Source organism: Carcharhinus amblyrhynchos, chromosome 1 (assembly GCF_965287045.1).
Source record: "Carcharhinus amblyrhynchos chromosome 1, sCarAmb.v2.hapA, whole genome shotgun sequence".
NCBI classification, from domain to species: domain Eukaryota; kingdom Metazoa; phylum Chordata; class Chondrichthyes; order Carcharhiniformes; family Carcharhinidae; genus Carcharhinus; species Carcharhinus amblyrhynchos.
The window spans coordinates 70,470,376-70,484,130 of record NC_137324.1 but is presented as its reverse complement, the minus strand read 5'-3'; the positions used below and the strand labels follow the sequence as shown (position 1 = coordinate 70,484,130).

The following is a 13,755-nucleotide window of genomic DNA, read 5'->3' as shown; positions in this document are numbered from 1 at the left end:
TGGCTTTTGGTGTTGGCTTCAGGATAACTCTCCTGCTCTTCTTCAATAGTGCCACGGACTCTTACAGTCCAAAAGATAGGATAGACAGGGCTACAGCTCAAATTTCTCAACTGAAAGATGGCACCTTTCACAGTGCAGCACTTCCTTGTCAGCCTAGATAATGTGAGGTAGTCTCTTTATTGAGACGTGAACATGTAACCTTCAATAGCTAATATGCTACCACTGAATCAAGATGGGCACTGATATATAAATTCAGGCATCCAAATATGTCTTGAACAATTCTACTTAATTTTATCACAGAGTTGCTGGGAGATAATTTGATGAAAATATGCAGGCATGCATTTTTAAAAGTTGAAACATTTCCACTATAGGGACAAATATTTTGTATTTATTCAGTGTTTTAGCATAGTTGTGCCTGTTTAAAATTGAACTCACAATTGATCTATACCCACCAACATTCAACACATCAAGATTATCCAAATTTTCTACTGGTTATAATAATCCCAAAAGTTTGTGGTAGCACTCCACCACCATAAATAAGGAGGAGCTCCTTCCAAAGACTCTGCGGTAAAGGGAGTTGGTAACAGTGTCTGAAGTAGGAGGAGGAGGAGGAAATGGTATGTGTTAAGAGGAGGCTATATGTGCAAAAACCAACAGTGAGCAGCTGCACAGCACCGATAGACAAAAATAAATATTTCTCTTACCCCACTGTAGTATCCCCACTTTCCCCACCTCTGTTTTGTAACCTGATACTGGGCATATATTAACAAGCTGACAAAATGTTTCAGTTCCAAACATTTTAATCAGGGCATTGAAATGGCCAGATGGATATTTGTCAGAAACGTAACAGCATTACTATCATCTGGAGTCATCCTTAGGGGCATAGCATCAGATCGTGACATCCCATAAACAACGTGGATTTTGACAATATGTTTGGAATGGAAACAATATGGTGATGATATTTAGCCTCGCTAAATATTTTTAAGACGCGGGTTGATGGGTTTTTGATAGGAGAGGGGATTAAGGGTTATGGGGAGAGGGCGGGAAAGTGGAACTGAGCAGCGACAGATCAGCCATGATCTTATTGAATGGCGGGGCAGGCTCGAAGGGCTGGATGGCCTACTCCTGCTCCTATTTCTTATGTTCTTATTATGTTCTTATGATCAGCCACGATCATAACAAATGGTGGAACAGGCTCAAAGAGCTGAATGGCCTACTCCTGCTTCTAATTTCTATGCTTCTGTGTGCTGTGTGAAAAACTTGTGATATCAAAGGTTTAACCATTTTTTCTTAATCGTGACCCTGCTCCCCACAATTTTCTTGCTGATGATGGTGACTCTTTTGCTTCTGCTATGTTATTAGGAAGTATTTTTTTTAAACGATTGCCAAGAATCATCTCAAGTTTCAATCCATCAAGAAAATGACAACAGGCTAAAACACCCCAATGGGTATTAATCTAGTCACCATCTGATGTCCACTCTTGTGAACTGGACAGAAGCTTAAGATCTGCCTGATTTTCTCCTCCAATTCACATGTTCCTATTTCCTGAAAGTTTAAGTAGCTAATCGATTCTGGAGTAAGATTGATCCTGGAAACATTAGTGGTTTATATAGCTCAGGAATCACAGAGCCTTTGATACAGTGTACGTTTGGTGACTCAAGAACATAGCAACATTTAACAACTGTGTTCATGATCTGAAGGACCACAACGGACATTGCAATATTACATGAGCAGACACCATTTTCTTTATTGTTGTCTAAATTCACACTAATTATTTGTTCGAAGCCAAATCACTTCACTAGAGAGAACTGGAAAGCTCAAACACAATTATATATTAAAAACTCAGCAAAGTATAATGTTCCAGAGTGTGAGAAATAGGGGAGGTGTGTTTCAAATAAATGAAGCTATAGGACAGAACTCCGTCACAGTGATGGGGAGCTGGTTGGAAACTAGTAGAGCCCCACGTCACTTTTCTCCGGGAACTTATCGAGCCAGCAGCAAGCCTCCCTCGAGATCAAGGCCCTGAAAGGGTGGAATCCTGTCCTCAAGAGCTGCCAGCCAATGGGAGGCTGGCAGGCCTCCACTGCCAGCAGTCCCAGTGGGAGCGTTGGCTACTGCCAATCATACTCCAAGGCCTTCACCAAAAATTATTGCTGAATCACTGGAGACTGCTGAATGTGGCAGGATGGGTATTGTAGCAATAGGGTTACCAACGATGAGTGGAATGGGGGTTGGAGGCAAGTCCAGGAATTTGGATTTCAGGGCCATCCTCCTTCCCGAAGTTGGTTCCCTTGATCGGGCACAGCATGTCAGTGAACATTGGACAATTCCCCCTCCACCATGAGGCCACTGGCTAACCTGACAGGAAGCCACAGGAGACATGTGTGAGTCCTATTAAAGCCCTGAACCACTGTCAAATTCTGGCAATCTCAGGTAAAATCAGCTCTAAATTTCAGATTAATAAGCCTAATTAACATCGCACTGCCAGCAGGTGAGATTCCCATGCCGGGCCCTTCCTGCCCCACAAAATTGGAGACAGTTTTCTCAATGTTGGAAGTGAGTATGCCTGCCCAATTGTCCCACCACCATCATCAAGCCTGGTGGACTCCATTAAGCTCTGACCATTGTCTCTGCTTTACATCTTTCGATTTTAAAAAACACAGCAATATCTGTTAGGAGTTCAGTCAGTGCAGATACACCTATACTCAACAATTACACCTGGCTGCACATCGTGACTACAGTAATTCCCAGGTACATTAATCATTCAGAACTCTACAATTTCTTCCTAATTATCTCTTGAATAATGCATGGAAACATTTTACCTGTTGTAACTCTGAATTGCTCCTTGAACCTGTTTTGTAAAAGTAGCAGGAAGAGAATCACTTGTTTTCTCAGGAAAGCGGTGATAGTCGGCTGTTCCTTTTGATAGTCCCTTTCTGTTGGAAGGCAAAAGGCAAGTAATAAGAGGAAAGCAATCTACTTCTTGATGTGGCAATTGCAAAAAAAGTTCCTTCCTGAAATATCATGGCAGTTTCAACAGAGTCTCACTGAAAGACTGGTGGGACAGTTTCAAACACTGATACACCGCAGGATTTTGTCTTCGCTGCTTCATGGATGGGGGAGGGGGGAATGAAACAAGCCTACATGGCCTCATGGCATTATCGTTAGACTACTAATCCAGAAACTCAGCCAACGTTCTGGGGACCAGGGTTCAAATCCCACCACAGCAGAATTTGAATTCAATGAAAAATATCTGGAGTTAAGAATCTACTGATGACTGTGAAACCATTATTGATTGTCGGGAAAACCCATCTGGTTCACTAATGTCCTTTAGGGAAGGAAATCTGCAGTCTTTACCCAGTCTGACCTACATGTGACTGTAGAGCCAAAGCAATGCGGTTGACTTGCAACTGCCCTCCAAGGGCAACTAAGAACGGACAATAAATGCTGGCCCAGCAACTGAATAAAAAATTAATCAAGGTAGACTTCCTATTTCTCTGCCCTCAGTCAAACACAGGAATGCCACTGCTGTAGGCATATCTGGTAGTACTTAGCTGATAGCAGCAAAAGATGGGCTCAATCTAGTAGCCTTTATTGATGTCAGTGTCTGGATTCCAAAGACTGGGCAGGGAGGATATATTTTGAACATTTTAAAATAGCCCCTCGAAACAATGGACTGCTGGCAAATCCCCATCCCCTGGCCTGCCAGCCCACAGTAAAGCCACCACAGTTTTATCCCCAAGGAGAGGATTTTATGGCCCATCTGTCAGGTCCATCCCCCAGCAGATGCACTGAGCCATTTCAATCTCCATTCAGCCTGGCAAATTCCGTAATATTCTGCAGTAAAATCCTGGCCAAGGAAGCCGAGTTGTAGACACACTTCTCTGAACCCTGCAAATCACGGTGAGGGTCAGTGGTGAGAAATACTGAAGGAGATAGGAAATCTCTCCAGTCTTACCTATTAATTAAATCCTCTGAATATCCTCCTTGTAGCTCTTCACTGCACTGATTCCCTTTTAAATCAGAATTGGAGACATGATTCGAATGTAGTCTGACCAGTTTAATCACGACTTCCCTTGATTTGCATGCTACAGTTCTCGTGTATAGTTCAATATTTTATTGGACTAATGAGTGTGAAACTTGAAACCAGGCCCTTAAGGTCAAAGTACAATGTTGTCATCAGGCCTGAGAAGCAACAACTCCATTTTGATTTATTATTGTCACATGTATTAGTATACAGTGATTAGTGTTGTTTCTTGCATGCTATAAAAACAAAGCATACCATATATAGATAAGGAAAGGAGAGGGTGCAGAACATATTGAGTTTAAAAGCGTTAGAATGGAGTTTTAGAGGCATAGCTCAAGAGTAAAGAATAGAATGAGGGGGTATGCTGGGCACAGCTCAGAAGAAATCGCCATGCTCCAGCACCATCTTGGACATCCAAAGTCAGTCAGCAGTTGCTGCTAATATTCACCAAGATCATTTACATTTTTCCCACCCTTTTACCTCCAACTGCAGCAAGAACAATTATGGTTGGCATACATAGAACACTACAGCACAAATAGGCCCTTCAGCCCACAAATTGCGCCGATCATATCCATACCTATCAGGCCATAGAACTATCTGTAACTCTCAATCCCATATACTCATCCAGAAGTCTTTTAAAAGACCCCAGTGAGTTTGCCTCTACCACCACCGATGGCAGCCGATTCCACTCACGCACCACCCTCTGAGTGAAAAACTTACTCCTGACATCTCCTCTGTACTTGCTCCCCAGCACCTTAAACCTGTGTCCTCTCGTAGTGACCATGTCAGCCCTGGGAAATAGGGTGGATTCTTGGAGGCTATCTATACCTCTTAACATTTTATAAACCTCTATCAGGTCGCCTTTCAACCTTCATCTCTCCAGGGAGAAGAGACCTAGCTCCCTCAACCTATCTTCATAAGGCATGCCTCCCAATCCAGGCAACATCCTTGCAAGTCTCCTCTGTACCCTCTCAATAGCTTCCACATCCTTCCTGTAGTGAGGCGACCAGAACTGCGCACGGTACTCCAAGTGGGGTCTGACAAGGGTCTTATAAAGTTGCAGCATTATCTCCCGACTCCTAAACTCAATCCCTCGATTAATGAAGGCCAGTACACCATATGCCTTCTTGACCACATCCTCCACCTGTGAGGCCGATTTAAGAGTCCTATGGACCCGGACCCCAATGTCCTTCTGCTCCTCAGAAGGACCATGTACCACCCTCACCAGCTCCCTGACTCCCATTCACAACCATTGATTTCACATTTCCCAGCATTCATCCCTGCATATTTATCATTCTTTATACTATCTTTCTCCTTCCTTCAGCTTCTCCCATTTCACTTGGGAGTCACCACAATGCTGGTTGATCATCTTTTTACTTTCCCTTTTTCCTCCTATCAGTCCTCTTCCAATCCCGCTGCGTTTAAGTTTCTCACCCGCTGCATCTTTTCATCTGGTCTTAGGCCGTCTTCTTCTCCTGTTTCCTAGCAGTCCCATCTCTATCACTCACCTCACCAAATGTCTTCTCTTGCTCTGCAGCAGCTGACCAGGTCATCTCCTTCTCTTCTTGACCACTTTCATTGATGCTTCCACAATCTGCATTGACCACTGTTGTGCTGATTCCTGATTTGGCCTTTTCTCGTTATATATCCATCTCAGCAGGGAAGGCAATGGCCTAGTGATATTATCGCTGGACCATTAATCCAGAAACTCAACTAATATTCCAGGGATCCCAGATTCGAATCCCACCATGCTATATCTGGAATGAACAATCTACTGATGGCCACGAAATCATTGTCAGAAAAGTCCATTTTGTTCACGAATGCCCTTTAGGGAAGGAAATCTGCCGCCCTTACCTGATCTGGCCTATATGTGACTCAAGAGACACAGCAATGTGGCTGACTCTCAACCGCTCCCTAAAATGGCCAAGCAAGCCACTCAGATCACTTCTCAAGGGCAACTTTGGATGGCCAATAAATGCTGGCCAGACAGCGATGCTTTGTCCCATGAGCGAATAACAAAAAACTATTAGTATCCAATTGCTGCTCTTTAATTGTTGATGTTTCTGCACTGTAGAACAAGACTGGTCTCCCAATTATCTTCCAGATTCTTCCCTTTAAATTTCAGTCATATTTTTCGATCACACAACTCTTCGCTCATCCAATTACTCCAACCAGATCCGTTGCTTAATTTCCGTTCTGCACTTCCATCTTCTGCCGCCATTGATTCCTGGTACTTGAAACTGCCACTTTTCTCCAGGTTTTCACTCATTCTTACACACTCGATCTGATTATCTTCTCTGAATCTTTGGTCTATTGATCTTCATATCCCTACCTTCTAGTGCTTTTCTCCAAGTTCTCCAGATACTTGGTCATGTTTTCATCATTCCTACAACTTAACTCAATGCCATCTGCAAACATCATCAACCATTCAATTCCCATCTCCCTTGCTCAGTTAGAACATCCATGGCAATAATTTTCTGTAAAAAATGTTGCATTTCACCTCCTGATACATTTTATACTATTATTCTATCCAGTACAGTTTAGATTCTCTGCAGAATACGTCCCTTAATGTATCCCAGGAAATTTAAATCTCACAACTTTAGCAAGGGCCTGATCTTGGGTTCCTCTTCACTAATTGGCTACCTGTGCCACAATGGCTCAAGTATCATGGGCACCTCAGACATCATCATTCAAGAACAAGGAATGCAAGCTGCACACCCACACACCAAAATAGTTGTTGACAGGATAACAGAATTGTTATGGCACAGATGGAGGCCATTTGGCCCATCGCATCTGTACCAGCTCTCAAAAGAGCATCTGAACCGAGTGCTATTTTCCTGCCTTTTCCCCATGCCCCTGCACATTGTTTCTATTTAATTAGCCATCTAATGCCCTCTTGAATGCCTCAATTGAATCTGCCTCCATCACATTTCCAGGCAATGCATTCCAGACCCGAACCACCTGCTGTGTGAGAAAGCTTTTTCTCACATCATATTTGTTTCTTTTGCAAATCACTGTGGCAATTCATTTTGATTCTTTTACAAATAGGAACAATTTCTCCCTCTAACCTGTGCAGTCCCCTCATGATTTTGAACATCTATCAAATCTCTCTTTAGCCTTCTTTTCTCCAATCTGTCCCTCCCAGTATTTTGTGCATCTAGGTATTTCTTCTTGGTTCCCACACTCTTCCTGAGTGAGTTTAAAGTCCTCCCAACAACATTAGCAAAACACCCTGCAATGAACTCGGCTCTTTACAGGTTTAACCTGCCCAGCTTGTACAGGTATCAACTCGCCAGAGCCAGTCCCAGTATCCCAGGGATCTGAAGCCCGTACCTTTTTCCCAGCCACATGTTCATCTGCATATTTCTAACTCACGGCACTGGGTATAATCCGGAGATTAATACTTTTGAGGTTATACTTGCTAATCTTCTAAATAGCTCCTTTACAGGACCCCAACCCCCTTCCTATCCAAGTCATTGGTACCAATGTTGACTAAAATTGCTGTCTGTTCACCCTCCCCCAGAAGGTTGTCTATTACCCGCTCTGTGACATCTTTGACTCAGGCACCTGGGAAGCAATATACCATCCTGGATTCATGTCTACAGCCAAAGAAACAACTGTCCATTCCTCTAACAAATCCCCTATCACTATTGTTCTTCCCATCTTCTCCTCCCCTGTTGTACAGCCAAGTCACTCCTGGTACCACAAACCTGGTTCTGACTGCATTCCTCTGAGGAAGCAATGTGTCCTCAACAAGCTTCCAAAACAAAAAATCAATTGGTGAGTGGGATCCCAGGACACTCCTGCACTACCCGCTTCATTTTCTTGGACTTGATGGATTGAGTTATAAGGAGAGGCTGGATAGACTGGGATTTTTTCCCCTGGAGCATAGGTGGCTGAGGGGTGATCTTATAGAGGTCTATAAAATAATAAGGAGCACAGATCAGCCAGATTGTCAATATCTTTTCCTAAAGGTAGGGGAGTCTAAAAGTAGAGGGCATAGGTTTAAGATGAGAGGGGAGAGATACAAAAGTGTCCAGAGGGGAAATTTTTTCACACAGAGGGTGGTAAGTGTGGAACAAGTTGCCAGAGGTAGTAGTAGAGGTGGATGCAATTTTGTCTTTTAAAAAGCATTTAGATAGTTACATGGGTACGATGGGTATAGAGGGATATGGGCCAAATGTGGGCAACTGGGATTAGCTCAGGGATTTTTAAAAAAGGGTGGCATGGACAAGTTGGGCCAAAGTGCCTGTTTCCATGCTGTAAACCTCTATGACTCTATCCCCATTTTCCTGCCTTCTCCCCATAACTTTTCAACTCATTACCAATTAAAAATCTGTCTAACTCCTCCTTAAATTTACTCACTGTCCCAGCATCCACCGCACTTTGGGGTAGCAAATTCCACAGATTCATAACCCTTTTATTCTTAATGTATCCTCCAGTTCCATTCTCAAAAAAGGCTTAATAAAAAAAAATCATACTTGTTACTAGAATCCCTCATTCCTTTGGCTCAAAGCAGACACTCTATCCTGGAGCTACCAATCCAGGCAGCTAGCAGTAGATTGCTGTGCTAATATAGTGGTTCACATAAAGAGCTGAACAATGCATTTTAAATGGCAATAGTGAAAGTATACCTTATATCACATATTTTCAAAAACGAAATAACATGTGCCTTACAAATCACACAAGTATCTCCAATATTTCTGATCACTACAACCCTATGGGTTGCTTTGAAACGTTTTTGAGCCGCCATAAGTGCGATATAGATGCAAGTCTCTCTCCCTTTTAAATAAATAAAGCAAAATAATAAAGTTTATTTATTAGCCACAAATAAGGCTTACATTAACACTGCAAAGAAGTTACTGTGAAATTCTCCTAGTCGCCACAGACTGGCGCCGGTGCAGGTCAATACACCTAACCAGCACATCTTTCAGACTGTGGGAAGAAACCAGTACATCAAGAGAAAACCTACACAGACACGGGGAGAATGTGCAAACTCCACACAATGACCAAAGCCAAGAATTGAACCCGGCTCCATGGCGCTGTGAAGCAGCAATGCTAACCACTGTGCTACCATGCACTTCACAATAACAGTTTGCATTTAAATAGCACTTTTAACAGAGTAAAGCATTTCATGGTGCCCACAATCGTGCTTTTGATTAAATTACTCTATCAATTAACATAATGTGAAGAGATATTTTACACATGTTCGAGATGAGTTTCCATGGTTACTGATTTGCAATGTGAAGCTAAAATGGTTTCAGGTCAGAAATATATTTCCTTCCATGCCATCCAACACCAAGTTTGTATTTTACAAAATCTAATATAACACTTCTTTACTTACCATGACCTTTGCCTATCCAATTTGAAAGTTTGTGCCTAGTGGGATGATATTTGTTCAACCTTTAGCCCATCTATTTCCTGAAACTATAATTAATTTCAAATCAATACGTTATAGTATGGGATGACTATTGTGCATTAATTAAGATGAATTCCAATGTCAGGTTTCTTTTCATACTTCTGGACACGTTGGGGGCGATTTTCAGTCCACACACTCCGTCTGCAGGAATGGTGGTGCGTGCCCAAAATCCAGTGAGCACAATTCAGACTGGCCACTTTCTGAGTTCTGATCTTCCCGGCACCTTGCCAATGGAGTGGCGTGAAACATGCCATGGGACCGCAGAAAGGTCATTTTAATATATTACATATATTAGTGAGCAGTATTTCTGGAATCTCCCCCGCCCCCACCAATGACTGGATATTCAGCAGGCACTGGTGTAACATCATGGCGGCGCCATTTACAACATGTCTATATAAGCAGGACATGCGCTTTCACCTTCAAGGGGAGTGTTGATGGTGAGTGCACAGGCAGGCAGCATCCTCTGCCACGTGCACTGCTCAAAGGTGCAAATAAGTTTACCTCGGGGCTGGGGGGTGAAAGTCTCAGGGTCACTATTCTGGGGAGAGGGTCAGGAGGAGTTACTTGCAGGCCTTCTCTGCCCTTCATGTTGGGGAGCCTCTTGCTTCAAAGAGGTTGTGAAGGCTGGTAAGCAGACAATGCTTCCCATGTCATCCTTCCTGGGTTCCTGTCCATATCACGGCGTGCCCTTCCTTAATGGGGTTGGCAAGAGAGTGGGAGGGACATAGCCATTCTCACACTCCACAGGGATGGGGCACAAGCTGAGTGTAGTGGTTCCACCAAAGCTTGATGGTATTAATAGACAAGGTGGAGGCTGTGTGTGTGAATGAAGTGAAATCTATTGCCAAAATCCCAAACAAAATGGTGGCCTATTTGCAATAGTGCCTCTACTCACCCATGCCTGCGAAGTGCCAGTTTCTTAATCTTCCTCATCCTATTACATCTAACGTATCCCCAGGATTCACAGCTGAAGTCAAGATGGCCTGCTGACTTTCATGATCTTCTGCCTGATATGATGATGTTGGTGGCCCTCCCTGAGGAAGCCAGGACCTGGAGGATCCAGGCCTGCTCTTCGGCAGCATGGATGTTGGACTGCTGGCATCCTTGGTGTCAGGGGTTGGCGGTGTGTCGCTCACAGGGAGGGGGGTGTCTGAGGGGCTGGAGATGCCCAGGGTCCACTAACTAGAGAGCCCCGGGCCTCGTCCTTTTGGGTTCCCGGGGGCCTTTGTGCTCATCTATGGGATGGAGGAGCAGCTGGAGTGAGATCCAGAAGCCCCACATCCTCTGTCACCGATATCCATAGATTCCCACCAGCGGCTGCACCATGCAGTCGAAGCCCTGCACCATGGTACAGACATCTCATACCAAGAAGTTTACATCTTGCACCAAGGTCTCCACTGCAGATGCCACCCTCGCAGCGTTTGGCCTTCATATGCTGCTGTGATAGCACCATCCCTTCGGAAAGGCGATGATGGGACTCCTCCAATTGGTCTTGTGGTCTGAGGAGGACTGCTGTCATCCCTTCCAGATGCTCATGACTCCGACTCTGCAGGTCCAGCAGCTGTAGGACAACCATTGGCCTGGGGCTCAGCAGAATCCTGGACTCCAGCATCCCTCCGAGTGCCGATTCACTGTCCCCGCCTGCTGTGGATCTTCAGCTTTCAGATGTTCATCAGTGAGAGATCCAGACGCCTGTCCACTTATTGGACCCACCGAGGTGTGAGTATCTGCACTGATACCAGGTGTGGGTAACAGCTGTAATGCTTGTTCCTTGGTGGGATCAGGGATGCCTCCTCTGTATTACAGGAGTCTGGTAGTTCCAGGGCGCATGAGGAAGGTCCAGCCTCTTCCACTGGCCGGCCTGCAAGAGAAGGCACATTGCATCAGTGCATTACAGTGGATATGGAGGGAACACTGATAACTCAGTTGAGACTTGTGGAATGACAACACATTTGTTGAGCATTCTCACATTTCTCTGCTGCCCTCACTTCACCAGCAGTGCTGGCGCACTCTTCCTCCTCCCTGACCAAGTCGAGGGCTCATTCCTCAAAATGTGTGAGGGTTCAGAGCTCGGGCATGACACTAGCTGGCTGCACCCACTGACCCCTTTTGTGGTTGTGTTTGCCCTGCAACAACAGAGAAGAAAAGTGTTGACATTTAAGATGATGATGAAGTGTGGCATGCATGGGGCTTAGGTGGGAGCTAGAGTGTAAGGAGCAGAGCAGCTCCTGGAGGAACATGATGATTGTGGGAAGGATGCTGTGGACGGTGGAGGGGAAACTTGGCGCCTGGTATTGGCAAAGATCGAGATGGCTGAGTGAGAGAAAGGATTGGGTGTGCATGAGGTATTGCAAGAGGGTCCAGCGGGAGATTGGGGCTGGTTCACTTACCCTGGCCAAGCGAAGAGGATCATTCATCTTCTCTTGACACAGCTGTCCCATCCTCTTCTGGAATGCACTTGCACCGACCAGGTCTGCCGCTCTCGGGTGGAGGGGGGTAACTCTCCTGGAAGGTCGTCTCCTGGAGTGGGGGTAGAGAGTATCCTGCTTCTGCCCCACTCTATCCAGCATCCTGGATGGAAGGCTCCCCTCTCAAAAGTGTTGTGCGGGCTTCTTGGTTGCCATCTCCTGCAGTCATTGTGGAACAAGTGCTGGGAGCCATTCATATGGAGCTCCCCAGTGCTTGCAACAGTTAAGTCATTGCGGGAATCAGAGGGAACACCACATTAGACAGCATGAAACTCATGGGTATAAAAATTATTGCTAATGAAGCATAAGATTTGGCCCAGTGCAGTCGGCGAGAAATACTCCATTCTTCACGCCAGAACCAATACTGCAATTGTTTAGTAAGATTTCACCCATTACATCCTTACTGAAAAGATTCTAAGCTTTACTGATGCTGCCTGACCTGAGTGTTTCCAGCATTTTCAATTTTGATTCCAGAAGATCCCAGGTTTGATTCCCAGCTATCAGATCTCATTTTTGAGACAGTGATGCTTGCTTCAGCACCTCGAGAGTAAAATTGGAAAACTCAGCCATGGTTTCTATCCTTAACAGCATTCATTGATCTCTCAACATGTCGATGGACGCTGAATAATAGAATCAACAAAAATGCTGGAAGATCTCAGTAGGTCTGACAGCATCTGTGGGGAGAGAGTAGAGCCAATGTTTTGAGTCTGGATGACCCTTCAGCAGAGTGTTTCAAGTTATTTAGACTCAAAATATTAGCTCTTTTCTCTCCCCACAGATGCTGTCAAACTTGCTAAGATTTTCCAACACTTTCTGTTTTTGTTTCAGATTCCACAGTAATTTGCTTTTATCTGAGGTCAGAATCAAGTTCATTGTGATATCTTCCACACTGGAGTATCCAGCTATCGCTCATTCCAAAAAGCTACTGGCATCCAGAGCGAAAAAAATAGATTGGGGAAGGGGGTGGGGAAGCAGGCGAGATATAATTCTTGGGGAGGTTACAGGAATCAGATATTGGAAGATGGTGGAGGGAATTAAAGTCAATGAGAAGGATGTTAAATTTAATATTGGCTTTTGTGTACCTGATCTGATGCAATTGTAACTCAAAAGGTCAATCAAATATCTCTCAAACTGCTGAAAACATGCCACATGCCAGCCACTAGCATGGGCCAGGAAAGTATGAAGCACAGTTCACCTCTCTGCTTTTCCCAGCCTTGCTGAGAGTTGCTACAATATCCACGTGACATTTCCCTGAATAACTGGTGTAGGTTATGTACTCATGCTTGTTCTGCAGCTGTGAGCTTCAGCCATTAATCTTGTTAGGTGAATTATTATGCAGCAGAGGAACGGTAAGTTCATGTAAACAGCCGTGGTTAATGATTGGTATTAACTGGTCAAAGTCAAGAAGCACCAAATAATCAAAAGAGCAAACACTGGAAAATCTCAGCAGATCTGGCAGCATCTGTAAGGAGAGAAAAGAGTTGATATTTTGAGTCCAGATGACCCTTTGCCAAAGCTGCCAAATAATGTCAAACTTAGTGGAATTTACAGGAGTAATAATGCTGCAGCTGTTATAACTAGACAAAGTAGGAAAGGAATTCTGGCATTCACACATCTGGAGTTAAATGTGGAAATATGAAATTCTATTGGATATACTCTGCTACTCCACAATTGTTTTGCTTTCGCAGATAGAATCAGACTTGGCATCAACTTAATGACCTTTTCTGATTGTAAAGATGGTTGAAAAGGCCGGTTCAGTCAGGAGTAACGACGCTTTGAACAATACACTAAATTATCACTTTTAATGAATTAATTACTATTTTAAAAAATTTACAAATGTG

General features: G+C 44.2%; 1 protein-coding gene across 5 annotated transcripts in view; it reads right to left on the bottom strand.

Moving 5' to 3' along the window:
* fam149a (family with sequence similarity 149 member A) overlaps positions 1-13,755 on the bottom strand; it is a 125,379-nt gene that overhangs the window by 49,083 nt on the left and 62,541 nt on the right. For 4 of the 5 annotated variants that reach the window (XM_080186663.1, XM_080186681.1, XM_080186672.1 and 1 more), the window contains exon 2: positions 2,823-2,936. In XM_080186663.1, coding sequence (XP_080042789.1) covers positions 2,823-2,936 — 114 coding nt within the window. Of the gene's footprint in view, positions 1-2,822; positions 2,937-10,341; positions 11,333-13,755 lie in introns of those variants that run through there. The other variant, XM_080186697.1, reaches the window with a different exon arrangement.